General features: G+C 50.7%; 2 protein-coding genes across 2 annotated transcripts; both read left to right on the top strand.

Moving 5' to 3' along the window:
• Positions 1–827: 827 nt before the first annotated feature.
• On the top strand, positions 828–3,338 carry FOXG1 (forkhead box G1). Its single transcript, XM_072339068.1, has one exon. It carries the CDS (start codon positions 890–892, stop codon positions 2,243–2,245), a length of 1,356 nt encoding a protein of 451 aa, XP_072195169.1. The 5' UTR covers positions 828–889; the 3' UTR covers positions 2,246–3,338.
• A 2,175-nt stretch (positions 3,339–5,513) lies between these two features.
• On the top strand, positions 5,514–14,289 carry LOC140253305 (uncharacterized). The gene is made up of 6 exons (XM_072338821.1): positions 5,514–5,656; positions 7,132–7,402; positions 7,551–7,698; positions 11,486–11,646; positions 12,299–12,422; positions 13,964–14,289. Exons 1-6 carry the CDS (start codon positions 5,514–5,516, stop codon positions 14,230–14,232), a joined length of 1,116 nt encoding a protein of 371 aa, XP_072194922.1. The 3' UTR covers positions 14,233–14,289.
• Positions 14,290–15,051: the final 762 nt, after the last annotated feature.

Below are 15,051 nucleotides of genomic sequence, written 5' to 3'. Positions count from 1 at the left end.
GGGGCCCAGGAACACACTGCCGACGGGCGCCGTCGGGATTCGCCAAGTAGTACCTCCGCTCCGGCACCGCGCGGACGGCGCGCCCCCCCGGCTCCCGTCCGACTCCCGCCCCGGTGGCAAGGAGGGTCGGGGCAACTTTGCTCCGCCGGAGGAGTTACCGAACGGAACCCCGGAACCAAGCGCCGTTGGTTGGGCACGAGGGGATTAGTGCCGTCGCGCGGAGGAGCACGGCCGGTGATGCGCCCCGCACCGGTATCCCTGCGCCGCGGGAGCCGCGGCGGCGAGGGGGGCGGGGCCTCGGGGGGTGTGGGCGTGTCGGCGAGCAGCCATTGGCCGGCGGGAGGCAGGACGCTCCTGCACGCCGCCGCCGCTGATTGGGCGCCCGGTGGGAAAGGTTAAACCAAAAAATTTTTTACAGCCACGGTGCGTGTCTGCAGCTCTGAAATTAATTGCGGCCGGGGCGCTCCGTATAGCCGGCTCTTCTCCGACCCGCGGCGCGTCCTCCCCCCTACACCGCTTTACCGGGGGAACCGGCACCATGAAGTAGCTTTTTTTTTTTTTTTTTTTTTTGTGTGTGTGTGTGTGTGTGTGTGTGCGGCTTGGGGTCTTTTTTTTTTTTTTTTTTTTTTTTTTTTTTTTTTTGCTGTTGTTGTTGTTTGGTTTTTAGAGGGCTCTTTTACTCCTTTTTCCTCCTCTTTTTTCCCCCTTCGTTCCGGCTCTCTCCGCTCGGTGACCGCTGCCGCCGTCCCCCGCCCGTGCTACATGCCGTGCCAGCGCCTGCCGCTGCGCTCCCGCCGCGCCGCCGCCGCCGCCGGTGGTGCCGCCGCCCGCCCGGCCCCCGCCCGTCCGGCCCCGGCCGCCGCCAGCCGCCCCCTCGGCGCAGCGTGTGATGTTGGACATGGGAGATAGGAAGGAAGTGAAAATGCTGCCCAAGTCCTCCTTCAGCATCAACAGCCTGGTGCCCGAAGCCGTGCAGAGCGACAACCACAGCGGCCACAGCCACCACAACAGCCACCATCCACACCACCACCACCACCACCACCACCACCACCCGCCGCCGCCGCAACAGCCCCAGCGCGCCGCCGCGGCCGAAGACGAGGACGAGGAGAAGGCGCCTTTGCTGCTGCCGCCGCCAGCCGCCGGCGCCCTGGAGACGGCCAAGGCCGAGGCGCTGGCGGGGAAAGGCGAGGCGGGCGCGGCGGCGGCGGAGCTGGAGGAGAAGGAGAAGGCGGCCGAGGAGAAGAAGGGGGCGGCCGAGGGGGGCAAGGACGGGGAGGGCGGCAAGGAGGGCGAGAAGAAGAACGGCAAGTACGAGAAGCCTCCGTTCAGCTACAACGCGCTCATCATGATGGCCATTCGGCAGAGCCCCGAGAAGCGCCTGACGCTCAACGGCATCTACGAGTTCATCATGAAAAACTTCCCATACTACCGGGAAAACAAGCAGGGCTGGCAGAACTCTATCCGCCACAACCTCTCTCTCAATAAGTGCTTCGTCAAGGTGCCCCGCCACTACGACGACCCGGGCAAAGGGAACTACTGGATGCTGGACCCGTCCAGCGACGACGTTTTCATCGGGGGCACCACGGGCAAGCTGCGCCGGCGCTCCACCACTTCGCGGGCCAAGCTGGCCTTCAAGCGCGGCGCCCGCCTCACTTCCACCGGCCTCACCTTCATGGACCGGGCGGGGTCCCTCTACTGGCCCATGTCCCCCTTTCTGTCCCTGCACCACCCGCGGGCCAGCAGCACGCTGAGCTACAACGGGACCGCGTCCGCCTACCCCAGCCACCCCATGCCCTACAGCTCGGTGTTGACTCAGAACTCCTTAGGGAACAATCACTCCTTTTCCACGTCCAACGGGTTGAGCGTCGATAGACTCGTCAACGGGGAGATCCCCTACGCCACTCACCACCTCACGGCAGCCGCCCTGGCCGCCTCGGTGCCGTGCGGCTTGTCGGTCCCCTGCTCCGGCACCTACTCCCTAAATCCCTGCTCCGTGAACCTCCTGGCGGGACAGACGAGTTACTTTTTCCCCCACGTCCCTCACCCCTCAATGACTTCTCAGAGCAGCACTTCGATGACGGCCAGGGCCGCCTCTTCGTCCACATCGCCGCAGGCACCTTCCACCCTGCCCTGCGAGTCCCTAAGACCCTCTTTGCCGAGTTTCACGACGGGACTCTCTGGAGGACTCTCCGATTATTTTACACATCAAAATCAGGGGTCTTCTTCCAACCCTTTAATACATTAACGTCCATGGGATCAGACTGTAAGTGAACATTTTACACACGTTCGCGTTGTAAATGATGATTGAAAAGAGGGAAAAAAAGAAAAAAATAAGAAAAAAAGAAAAAAAGAAAAAAGAAAAAAAAAAGAAAAACAAAAAAGCCCAGGTATTTTTTATTAAGTCCCCCATTTTCTGTACGTTTGTTCAGTCTTTAGGGTTGTTTATTATGCCACCAGGGTGAGGAGTGTCAGCGAGGTGCAATGTGGGGAGATTACATTGTAGACTATGGAGTTTGGGAGACAAATTTCTAGTAGAATGTGTATCTAATAGTGACTGCTTTCGCGATTCCTATTCAAATACGAAAAGTCCATCTCTAAAGCCGCCAGATTCTCCATGTTTGCAGTATTATAAGTTATCATGGATATGTCGGTGGGTGCAGACCTTGAAAAAAGCCACTAGATTTATGAAAACTATAAAAAAGAAGTGTAATTTGTATTTAAGCAGATTCATACTGAGAGATGCCCAAAAACTACGTTTTGGCCATTTATAATTTTATCTTTTTCTTTACCTAACTGCTTTTTTTTTTGGGGGGGGGGGGGGGGGATTTCTTCTTCTCCTTCTTCTTTTTTTAATTCTTTTTTTTTTTTTAATTATTATTATTATTTTTCCTGTTTGTTTGTTTGTTTACTTTTAGACCAAAGATTGGGTTTTAGAAAATGCACTCAGTGTACGGAGTAATTTAAAAGCAGCCGCATTCTTTCAGTTCGCAGCACTGCCCGTTCCAATGATTCCGAAGGGGACAAAATTACTGATTGCCTTCAGTTTGTGTTGTGTATATTTTGATGTATGTGGTCACTAACAGGTCACCTTTATTTTTTATTTTTTATTTTTCCTAAATGTAGTGAAATGTTAATACCTATTGTACTTATAGGTAAACCTTGCAAATATGTAACCTGTGTTGCGCAAATGCCGCATAAATTTGAGTGATTGTTAATGTTGTCTTAAAATTTCTTGATTGTGATACTGTGGTCATATGCCCGTGTTTGTCACTTACAAAAATGTTTACTATGAACACACAGAAATAAAAAAGAAAAAAAAAAAATAGGCTAAATTCATATATACTTGATAGTTTTTTCGTCTCTTTTATTAACTAAAATTAAAAATCCTGAGGCTTTAAAGTTATAGGGAGGTCAGCACGCTGCCTAGCCCAGCGGCCCTCCGTTTTTCACACGCTCCTTCTCCAACCCCCACATCACCTCGTGTTTAACCACAACGCTTGGGGACAGAAAGGAGCGGGTTTTAGCGATACCCCACGGCCCCACGTGAGGTGCAGGGCCTGAGCATGGCGGTGCAAGGCGGGGGTCGTGCTGAGCGGTCTGACACTGAGCACGCTTAAGTCTTCGAATGTATGTAGATATGTACATATATATTCATACATATATATGTAACGCGCTAGGAAAAAGTGCAGGTACATGGTTTATTTCTTAAGAACATGTTTTTTGTTTTTGTTTATTTGTTTTGGGGTTGGTTTTTAATTTTTTTTAATTTTTATTTTATTTTATTTTATTTTATTTTATTTGCAATCTTTGGTATGATCTGAAAGAATTATCCATCTGAAAGGCGTTATTCCTACTGTATGATAAGTGAAGCTATATGAACTATGAATGTGTGTATATATACATATACATATTAGCTTTCCTATAATGACTTGATCAAATTTGGCAAGCTATGCTGCGTACGTGTATTAAATGCAATCCTTATCTGAAAGCTCCGCAGTTCCGGAAGTGTCTGTGCTCTGTACTTACAGACTTTCAATGCTGCTAACCTTGGGCTGGACGTTTTGCACAGGATTGTAAGGGGAGCTCGAGCCTCCTCCTCCTCCCCTGACCCGCGTCCAGCGGTGGCCGGGCCAGGATGAGCCATCTGGGCCAGGCTGCGCTGAACTGCACCGGGCACTGGGAGCCATCGCTCCGGGCCGGGCCGGGCCGGGCCGAGCTGAGCAGTGTTGAGACGGCTGGGGGCCTGCAGGATGCAGTGCTGGGGCATGGACTGAAATGTACTGGGGGGCTGGGGGGGAGGGGAGAGTGTGGATTTGTTCAAATACAAAGTTCTGGACTGGCCTGTTTTTGCACTAAGCCTGCAAAGGACAGTGCTGGCACAAATCCGAGCAAACTAACCCGAGTACAGAAAACCAATCCATTAATTTTAGGAGGCAATGTGATGACTGATTTTAAGGAGTATTTAATCCTTTCTTGGTCAGTTTAGGGAGACCTATGAAAGCCATAACTGTTGAAAATAATTAGAAAAGTTGTGCAGAAGGTTTAGCAGCTAATTGGCTCCCGCAGCGGAGAACGGAGCTGTTCATTTGCGGTGTTGGGGCAGCTCTGGTCTCGTAACACTGAGCGGCAGCCACTACAATGGGCCCCGGGAAATAATGCGGGGCTCGGAGATGGTATCGCGGGGACTTGAAAGAGCTGAGCTGAGGGAGGCAGGAATGAGGAAGAAAAAGGAGATAAAAAAAAAATAAATCTGAGAGTGAATGAAGAAGCAATAGGAAATCTGAATTCTCGAAATGAGAGTATTTAATAGAATGAGGGGAGGGAGGAGAAATCTTCCCCAAATAGGTGATGAATAAACAGATGCAGGCAAATGTGCACGGAAGCGAGAGGAGCGAAGGCCTCTGCTGGGAGCTGGGATGCCCGGCCCCGCGCTGTGTGGGGGACCGCGGAGAAAACTCTTGATATTCTCTGCTCCACTCTCACCTCTGCAATTCCAAATTAATCACCGCCGTGAGAGAAGGGCCTCTTTGTTTGGGGAGGAAAAGGTAATACCTCCACTTGGAAGAGCCCTTCCCCCCGGCCTTCCCTCCATTGTCATTAAAATAGGAGATCGCAAAAACTGAAAAAAAGAAAGGAAGAAACCTGCTTTGCAACGAGGCCATTGGAAATAATACAGTGAAATAGGTGTGATTGGAACTCCTGGAGTCTCTGGACCACTCTCTGTGCGTTTGTGCCTAAGCAAATTAAAAGGATCGCATCTGCCGCAGCTGACAAAGGGAATGATTTATTATTTACCACTCCCAATCGGTTGTATACTGCAGGTAACTCAATAGCACATACTTAAAGAATTATTTAGACTGCAGCGTAAAAAAATCTGCTGAGAGTGTGCTAAAAAGGGGAAAAGAGGAGTGTGGTTGGAGGAAGGCACAATCTCAGCCATGGCAGTTTGGGGCTGGCTAATAGCATTAATTAGATAAGCGTGATGCATTATTACTCCCAGAAAGGAGACTCCAATGGATGGCTCCGCAGAATTCATCTCAGTGGGCTCTGAGCACTCCGCACTAGGGTCAGCGCAGCCGAAAGCTGCCCGAGAGCTTCAGGTGCACCTCTCCCTCTCTTCCATGTACGGGGGAAGTGCTGGTGGCAGAGCTGCAATGTATGCACATCTCTGTGCACTTACGGTCAGCAATGAGACTGTCTTCGGGAGGAAAAAATACTGAGGTTGTCACAGGGTGTAGCAGCGCTGCTAAGGCCCAAAATACACCTTCACCTTTACCTGCTTCCAGGCATAGAAAATCTTTTGTTAGCTGAGAGTGCCTGAGAAGCTGTTCTTTATGCAGAATCTTTTGGTAGAGAATGTGAGGTTTATTTTATTTTATTTTATTTTATTTTATTTTATTTTATTTTATTTTATTTTATTTTATTTTATTTTATTTTATTTTATTTTATTCTATTCTATTCTATTCTATTATTTTATTCCATCCAATTCCATTTCATTTCATTTCATTTCATTTCATTTCATTTCATATCTAGCCATGATTCTGTTATCTGATCCTCATTTCCATGGGGCGTTACGTGCCAGACCCTCGGGCAGAGCTCTCAGGATTTTTGTAACGCTCATTGCAGAGCGTTGCCGTGTCTCAGAGCCGTTTCTCCGCGTTTCCCTACTCGTACCGTTCTGCCTGTTTGGACTCTAGATTTCTCGAGTTGGTGGCTGAGACGATTAGCTTTGTTTGCATAGATGGTACCATAAGAAAATTGCTCATCAAGAAACCTCCAATTACAGTTTTAAGACTGTGTTCGCAAACGCGTGTGAGAGATAATAAATTATATCTCGAATCCAAAGTAGGGTACAGAGAGACTATTTTTCTGACAGACTTGAAAAAATCAGTAAAATAGTATCTGTTATCTTACAAAAACGCTCTCAAGAAATCAAAGAGTATATAAAATATTCTGCCTGAAGTGGCATAAAGCCACTGAGGGAGTGATAGGGGTTTTGTTTTGAAAGAAAAAGAAAGAGAGAGAGAGAGAGAGAGAGAGAGAAAGAAAGAAAGAAAGAAAGAGAAAGAGAGAAAGAGAAAAAAAAGAGTTGTAGAGGGGACGTCACCGCGCCCTTTAGAACTCCTTCAGCTACTCCTCAGGGTTTGTGGCAGGAGCTGAGGCTCAGGTGTACACCCCCGCATCGTTCTTGTTAACGTGGGCTCTGCAGCGGCACTCAGGCAAAACTCCCTCTGAACCCAGTTGCGTTTGGCCTGAACGTACCGGAGCTCTGCCTGAAAAAGTGCACTGAGAAGTGATAACTTTTTTTAAAAAGAATTTCTTTAGTTGTTGATATTTTCCCTTCTGAAAGCTCACTGCAGATCTGCACCGCCATTAGGATATATTGCGTAGCTCTCAGTAGCACACCAGTCCCACGGAAGGTGCAGACACGTACCTATTGCACAGTACAGATCTCAAGAAGGGCGATCGACATCTGGGGATGCGCACACGCACACCCGCGCACCCCGTAGCACCCCTCGGAGGGCTTTGCCCCACACTTCCCCGTGCCGCCCCCCGCCCCCCGCCCAGCGCAGCGCCTGGGTGACGGGGTCAGGCGTGGCGGGAGCGGGGGAGCGGGAGGTGAAGGTGAAGAGCAGCAGCGGGCTCGGGGCTGGCTGCGGCTGCTCGCTGGGCTGTGCGGCTGTGCCCAGAGGGCGGAGTTCCCGCACGCTGCTGCCTCACCGGAGAACCTGCCCTCGGCGCAGCGCTCCGCAGCCGGGACCCCACCGTCGCCGCCCGCCCCGCACCACTCTGTGTGGCCCCGTTTCCCCCTAGACTCGGGGAACCGGGAGGTGGCGGAGCGGCGCTGCCCCCCGTCCTCGTCCTCGGGTGGGGTTCCCCAGCACCTCTTACACCGCAAAGCGTGTGTCTAACGCCAGGATTTATTTATTTTTTTTATTTTCTGGTCTCTCTTCGAACCGTTTCCTCCCCCAGCCTCCCCTCCCCCTCGCTCCCATCGGTAAGTTGGAACTTTCTTCGCCGCTTTAGCAGTTCTCCCGCTCTCTCTCCAGGTTTTAGTTCCTTTATTAACGCTTTGTCGCTGCTCCGCTCGCTCCGACGCCGGAGGAACCACCACCAGCCCGGGGCGGGGCTGTGTCCGCTCTCGGAGCCTCCGGAGAAGATGCGAGAGGCGCGGGGAAGGGCGCTCCGTCGGCTTCGGTGAGTGCGGATCTCCGCTCGTGGCTCCGGGCCCGAGTCGCGCTCGGTGCGCGCTGTGCGTGGAGAGAGGGGCGGGCGATACTCGGGCCGGGCGGGCTCCGGAAGGAATGGTTTGGTTGGGGTCGGAACACATCGTTAAAGAAACAGAGGTGGGCTTCCTTCACCTTGCGGGCGTTGTGCGAATAGTTTCGGGAATGCCAGAAGTGAGGAGAGGGCCCCGTGGGACAGCATGCACAGAGCCGCTCCCGGTGGGTGCAGGTTCGCTTGCGCAGCGCCGCGGCAGCCCCAGGGCAAGGGTAGGGCCCGGAAACCTTCGAGTGGCCGAGGCTTTGCCCGCTGCCCGAATTCCCTCTGCTGCTCTGCGGGTATTTCGCGAGCCGACCGACATCTCGGGACAGAAGAAAAAGTTGAACTCATGGGTTTAAGTCACCGATATTTCCGCGGAGACGATGCCCTCTGTGTCCTCTCTTGCCCGCACCTGTCCCCGCTTGTCTCTGCTTCGTTGGCCCGACAGAGCTTTGTCTACCCCCTCGCTCCCCTCGGTGAAAGATTTTACCTTCCCTGCTCTTTTCCCAATTAACCTCGGGCAGTCAGCGTATGCAGGCGGCAACTTCACAGAGCCCAAGGCGTGCACTCAGCTCCGCAGCTCCCGCAGGGCTCCGTTTGCCTCCCACGGCTAGCGCCGCGCCCCAGGGACAGCGGGGCCCCTTGGCCGCAGACCCAGCGCTGCTGCGGGCGCTGAGGGTCGGGGGCGGCGCTGTACGGCGCTGCGGACCCGCGGCTGGGGGCGCTCTTGCATAGCGGGAGAGCGCCGAGCCAGGCCCCGCTGCGGTCGCCGCCGGGGAACCGCGGAGTCGGGCCGCCGCGTAGCGGTGCACGGGGCCTTGAGCTGCAACCGCTGCCCGCAGGGAGAACCGCGCTGTGAGGGAGTCGTTGGGCTGTGAGGGAACTGGGCTCCTTGCGTTTCGGAAAGGAGGAATGGTGCAAAGTATCCTTAGCTCGGCGTAGTGGGAGCTGCAGAGAGAGAGATGGTGCTGGAGGGAAATACAGTTAAATCCTTTTCCCGTGACCCGATCCAGGATGTTTCCATCCAGAAACAGCGTAGAGAAACCCACAGGGCCAAAATAAAACATGAGAAACCGAATTAAAAAAAAAAAAATCTCCTAAATGAACTCAAGCCCCCAAATCCCAACACCCCAAAACAAAGAAAACAAAACAAACCTCCAACATAAATAAATGAATAGATAGGTAAATGAATAGATCAAATGAATACATGAATTTCTCCTCTAGCATCATGTAGTAGACCATAGCCCCAGGCTTGCAAATTACATTTGGGACGAGAGGATTTGCTCTTCTCAGATAGGGAATGGACACGGAGCGCCCGTAGCAGCCCGTGTCAATAGCACTGTCTGTAAGGAGCCTTCCGAGTGTGTATGATCTGGGAGGAGAGCCTCAGCGAGGGTAGCTCTGAGAGCAGCCATTGCTACCCCGCGTCGGGGCGAGCATCGCTCCCATACAGCCCCCATCGGGGATCTGCCTGAGCTGCAACCGGGATGAGAGTCCCCTGCGCGGAGACGCCAAATTCCGAGCTCCAGGGATAAATCAAGTAACCTCCTCAGCCCCCTAAACAAACAAACAGAATAAGCCCAACAACCCTCAACTTCCTACGCTCAAGCCGGAGCAGCCCGAGTTCTCTGGGGCCTGTTTCCGCGGAGGGGAAATGCAGAACTCTCCTTGATCGCTTTCGCAAGGGAATCTCTCTCAGGGAGGCAGAGACACATGGAAAGAGACGCAGCCTCCGGGACGGGCCTCGCTGGGGCCTCCGCCGGGTCTCGGGGTCCCTCCGGCTGAAGCCATCGCCCCGCGCTGTTCCTTAGCTGAGGAAAAGTGCTCGCAGCCTCTCTCCGCCCCTTCTCGCCCGACTCCCACCCAGAACCAAACTGGCTGCAAACATTTAGGATGATACTCTGATAAATTCAGCGCATCCGAGTGCAGACAGATAGAGAGCTGCCAACAGATCTTCCGAAGTCCGCCCGTCTAGGAATAAAACAGAGGCATTCTTTCCCAACCGTGGCAGACAGTCTAAAAAGGAGAAATAAAACAAGGTAGTTGCCTTCTCAAGAAAATAAGCAAAACTTTGTTTTTAGAATAAAAATAAACTGCGTTTTCCCAAAGGCTGCGTTACCTCTGAGTTTTAAACACGGGCAATATTCACCGGTTCCCGGACTGCTCTTTTGAAGCAAAAATCCCGGTGCTGTTCTATGAGCACTTCAGGTTTTCCCTCGTTTCGCGATCCCAGCACACAGAGCACAGTCAGCCAGGCACGGGCGTGGCGCCCGCGGGGCCGTGGGCTCGGGCTGTCCACAGATTCCAAGGAAAGGAAACTGGGACCATTATTCAAGCTGTTAAAAGCACATCGCATAACCGCAAATTTTATCACGCCACGGCTCACAGGTGGCGATTTCCAAACATTCCAGTGATAAAGAAATCTCCTTCTGGGTGTCTAAATCACACATGTGGTGAAGAGAAGCACGATGGTCCGGAACGGTACCAGTGCGTTTTTGTTAGCGAATTGAGTGCGTTCGCTCGCAGGGGTCCGCTGGAAAACAGTGTGAATTACGCAAATATAAATCGCACTGTTGTTTATCAATGAACCTCTTCCCGTATAATCTATACGGCTACACATATGTGTGTGAACACACATGCATGAGTATCTTTGCTCGATCTGCTTCTGAAACGTCCCCTGGCACTCGTTGGGGAGGCAGCGCCGCTTCCCCCGCTCGCTGGTTGTTCTATGTGAGCAAAGTTGTTTGTTTTCTGGGAAGCGTAAGTTGTCTTCAGTTATGTCATCGGTATCATTTGCATTTAGGCGGAAGGGTAGGCTGTGTGAGCTCTATTTTTGTTATTAAATCAGTTAAGGTAGAAGTACTGATAATTAAACACAGATCTCTCTGATTGCAGGTTGGAGCAGTCAAATCGATGATCTTCTCATCAATAATCGAGCAGCGCAATTGATCACTCTGTTTATTTATGAGGAACCTGAGCTATTTGTTTATATATTTCGACTTCTTTGTCTGCTAATTATTATACCAGATTGGTTTGAAAGAAAGAGCTTAGGCTGGGAAACACACTTGACAGATCCATTCTTAGCTAACCTGATAGTGGATTATTGCAATCCAATAAGTTTAACAAATTACTTATACGTGCTTGCCTTTCGAGCAATTAGGAAACCGTTTCAGATTAAAATCCCTTGTTGTATTCGGGGTCGGTTCATTTAAATAAAGGGGCATTCTGTTGAGATATTTTCCAAATAAAAAATGTTTTTCTGGATCCATAGAGACTGGGAAGGAAACAGCGTGCTCCGAGCCCTGGTCTGCCTTTGTAACCGCGAGGCACTCAGTACTGTGATGCCCTGAGCTTTCTCCTTAGAGATGGAATTTGAGATTCGGAGGTGATCTGAGTATAGGAATCAGAGGAAAAAAAGAAAAAAAGAACAAAAGGAAAAAAAGTTAAAAAAAAAAAAAAAGAAAAAAAGAAAAGAAAAACAAAAGAAAAAGGAAAGCTTGGCATTCCAAAGAGCTCTCCAAAGAAGGAGATATTTTAGGTTGCTTAGTGATTAAGTCTGTTCAAAAGCAATCGCCCCGGTCTCTGCGGACTATCCAGTTCGCAGAAGGATGACACTTTGCCCTATATTTTAGCTCTTTCCCCTCGAGCTGGGCATTTTCTGTGGCGACCGTTTCGAGGAGGGCTCCATTTCTTCGCCGCTTTCCTTCCTCCGCTTCTGCAGCGTTGGCGCAACCGTCCCGCCGGCGGGAGGTACGGGCGGTGCGAGCCTGCCGGGGGGGACCGCCTCCCCTAGCCGTCCGGAGTGCAAGCTGGGCAGTGGGAACAGGATCGGCCCGCGATGCCGCTCAGCGGAGAGCCCTTGGCTTCTCCCTCGTACTTTCGGCAAGTTTAGTTGTTTCTGATTCCCCCCCCTTCCCCCCTCCAGCAACTGCTGCTTTGCAACCTGCAGAGATAAGGCGGCCTCGCATCAGATGATCGCAGAGATAAGTAATCTCTCCCCTTGGTCCGTGCTAAAGCTGACCGTACGCGCTCGAATCTCAGAGCGCTAAGTCTTTCCTGTGAATGAACGAGAAAACACTCGACAGGTCGTGAATAATCGTTTTAATGAGTGTGTAAAAGCGTGCGACGGGGTGCACGGAGCTGTCGGGTTAAACAAACAACTTGTACCCTGACGAAATCCGATTGTTAAAGTGCAAAGTGGTGTCAGTCCAATTTCCATTCCACTTCTAAATACCACAGATCTAAGTCGCGGGAGTCCAATTTTCCCCATTAAGAAAAATAACAATATTTTCTGAACGTAAGTGCGACCGTCCCTTATGTCAGCCTTTGGAGGGGGAAAAAAAAAGAAAGAAAGAAAAAAAAAAAAAATGGACCAGTTGCACATCCCAAAGATACTGAAGTTCCTTCTGTTCTCTTCGTATTATTTTCAAGAAATGAATTTAAATGCGGGTATTTGACATTTTCCTAGATATTATCAGATCACTGTGGTAAATATTTCCTCTCTTTGTTCCCTTGCCCGTATGTTTTTTCACAGATCACTGGAGGCAAACATCGAATTAATTGGATCTTGGTGGCTGAGGCTGGTAACAGTGTACTGAACGGAGTTATCTGCCACAGTGCCCAGGTGTCTGCCACAATGTCAGGACATTCTAGACCAGGTAAATCCGGAAAACACCTACCAGAAAATTAAAACGAGTGCAATGTTAGATGCACCAATTCCAAGTTATCTTATTGTTATGTGGGGAGCTGTTAGCACTGACCGGTGCTAACCTATGTAGAATCTATACATTCCAGAGAGAAACTGGAGTTTGCCTTCAGAAGAAGTGTCATGGAAGGGCCAGATCTTTGCCTTCACAACAGGGCCTGGCACTATTTTGCAACTGCAAACTTTAAGTGACTAATTCTATGGAATTAGGTGGTTATTTAGTGACTCATATTACCTACATTCATTGTTGCTGAAGACCTCCAAACCAGCTGCTTATTTGTTTCTCTCTTGGAAAACTCATTTTTGGATGTGCCCTCTGACAACACCATGTTAAGTGAAATGGGGCAAGACCACCCCAGCTGAAAAACTGAATGTTTCAGAAGTTTTTCAAAAATTTCTCCATGACGTTTTTCCATTTAATATTCGAATTTTCAAACATAATATGACATCAGATGGCAAGCTAAAACACATTAATTCCTGGACTACAGGTGTAATCGGGACCCAATGCAATGTCCAGTGATACGGATGGTAAATTGGCCTCTGGTACCAGTGGAAGTGGCATCTGGCCCTTCATGACCCATAGGATGGGACTAAACTGGCGGCTTTAATTTCACGCCAGTCTCCAGTGTTTGTAACATTTTGAATTAAAGTGTAGAATTAAACTGAATTAGTTTACCAAGGCAGTTTTGTGCCGGGGCTTAGCAGCAATCTAGTGGTCACTAGGAACAAACGTCGTTCACTTCGTTTTCCTAAGCAGATCAAAATCACGTCTGGCCCACTCCTCTAGGAGTGGTGTTAGAAAGAAAACGGGGAGAAGAAAAGACAGAAAGAGAGGGAAAGAAAAGATCCCTCACTCGCAGGATTGGATATCGGATCTATAACTAATGAGCCATGAGGTCATATATCAGTATTTAACACGCATCTGACGTCCTGCTCATTCCCAGCGCGGCTTTATTCAGGCGGTATGACTTGAAGCACGGACCGGTACGGACGGGGCCGGCAGTCGGGAGGAGATGCGCTTCTCCTGGGGCTAAAGGGGCCGCGGAAGCAGCGGGGAGGGGAGAGGGGAACGGACGAAAAGGTGAGGGGTGCGCTGCCAGCCCGTGGGTCAGGGCTCGTCAGACGGCTGGGAAACAGCCCTGTCCCGCAGCAAGAATAGTGCCGTCCTACCGCAGCCTACCGCAATGCCATTTCCTCTGCAACTAAAACACGCACCGAATGGGCACGGGGGATAGCAGAGACATATCAGTTTCCTGCTGTAGTTGTGCTAATAAATAAACCTTCTCGATGTTTAAAACACTCTATCTGTCACATTCACAAGATAGGTACTGTAAATTCCCGTTGCAAATATACAAACAGAGATCCAAGAGGTTGCCTCTGTTTTTGTATCTCTCTCTCACAAGAGATGCACTATCAAAACATTAATTATATTTGAAAGGGAGCAGATTATTTGTTTGAGAAAGAATTACATTCTTGAATTTATATTCCACGCAGATCTCTCCTCCTGTCTGCCGGGAGGGCTGAACTGTAAATCTGTCTCGAGTGATGCACCCTACACCGTGGGTAGGTGCGTCATTTCGGAGCAGGAGAGAGATGGGAGCTCATCCGAGGAGCTTTCAGACACCTCCGTGGGATGGGTCGTTAGGGAGTGCCGGAATCCACAGGAAATTGCAGATCTAACATGTGAGGAACATAAAGCCCCGCTCTCTGACAGTGGGAACACAAATACACAGGCACGCGGGACTGAGCCTGGTACTTGGTGAGCACTGTGACTCACGGCTTTGGGCCTCCGTGCTGGTTTGTAAAATGCCTCACTCACGTCCTGCCGTCCTGCTGCAGTCGATAGCCGGAAAGCTACCGACCGTGTGAGTCATGAGCCGTCAGCAAAAGCCCTCAGCCGCTCTTCCAAAGCCTAATAAAAGAGTTAAACTGATGCCCTTATCTTCTTCTAAAGAAAAACGAACGAACGAACGAAAATGTGGCGATGCACTGTAACTTTCTCAGGAGTGCTGAAATCCTGCCCCTGGGGTCTGGTTCTTCCCCTCTCCTCCACCATGTGGCATTTCCTATAGAGTACGTCTACCGCCAGGAGCCCTTAAGCATCTCAACAGAATTGGTCTTTGGCATTGAAACTGCTGGCGGCGGCTGGTGCCACAAGTCAGCGCAGAGAAGCGGCCAGGGCTCTCCTCACGGCTGGGGAAGCGCGTCCATAAATCGGTAGATTCCCTAGATGTGGAACCCCGGGCAGTAGGTCCCGAAGAGGAGACCCCTTTTCCCTGTTCCTGTGTTTCCCGAGCCTCTGAGAGGCTTTCCCAAGCACTGGGATGGCCGAGATATGGGGCCTGGGCCGGGGCCGTGCCTGGGCTATGCTCTGCCTATGGTCGGAGATTTGTGGGAGCGGAGGGAACCCTGACAGCCAGAGTGAGACCTGGCCGGGAGTGGGCTCCGTGAAAGAGGATGGCTGCGTGCTCGTGATGCGAAGGGCGGAACAGGACAGCGCGCTGGCACCGAGGGCTTTTTTTTTTTTTTTTTTTTTTTTTTTTTTTTTTTTTTTTTTTTGCTGTTCGTTAGAACCAAAAGGA

This window comes from Excalfactoria chinensis, chromosome 5 (genome assembly GCF_039878825.1).
Source record: "Excalfactoria chinensis isolate bCotChi1 chromosome 5, bCotChi1.hap2, whole genome shotgun sequence".
NCBI lineage: Eukaryota > Metazoa > Chordata > Aves > Galliformes > Phasianidae > Excalfactoria > Excalfactoria chinensis.
This window is presented reverse-complemented; position numbering and strand designations above follow the sequence as displayed.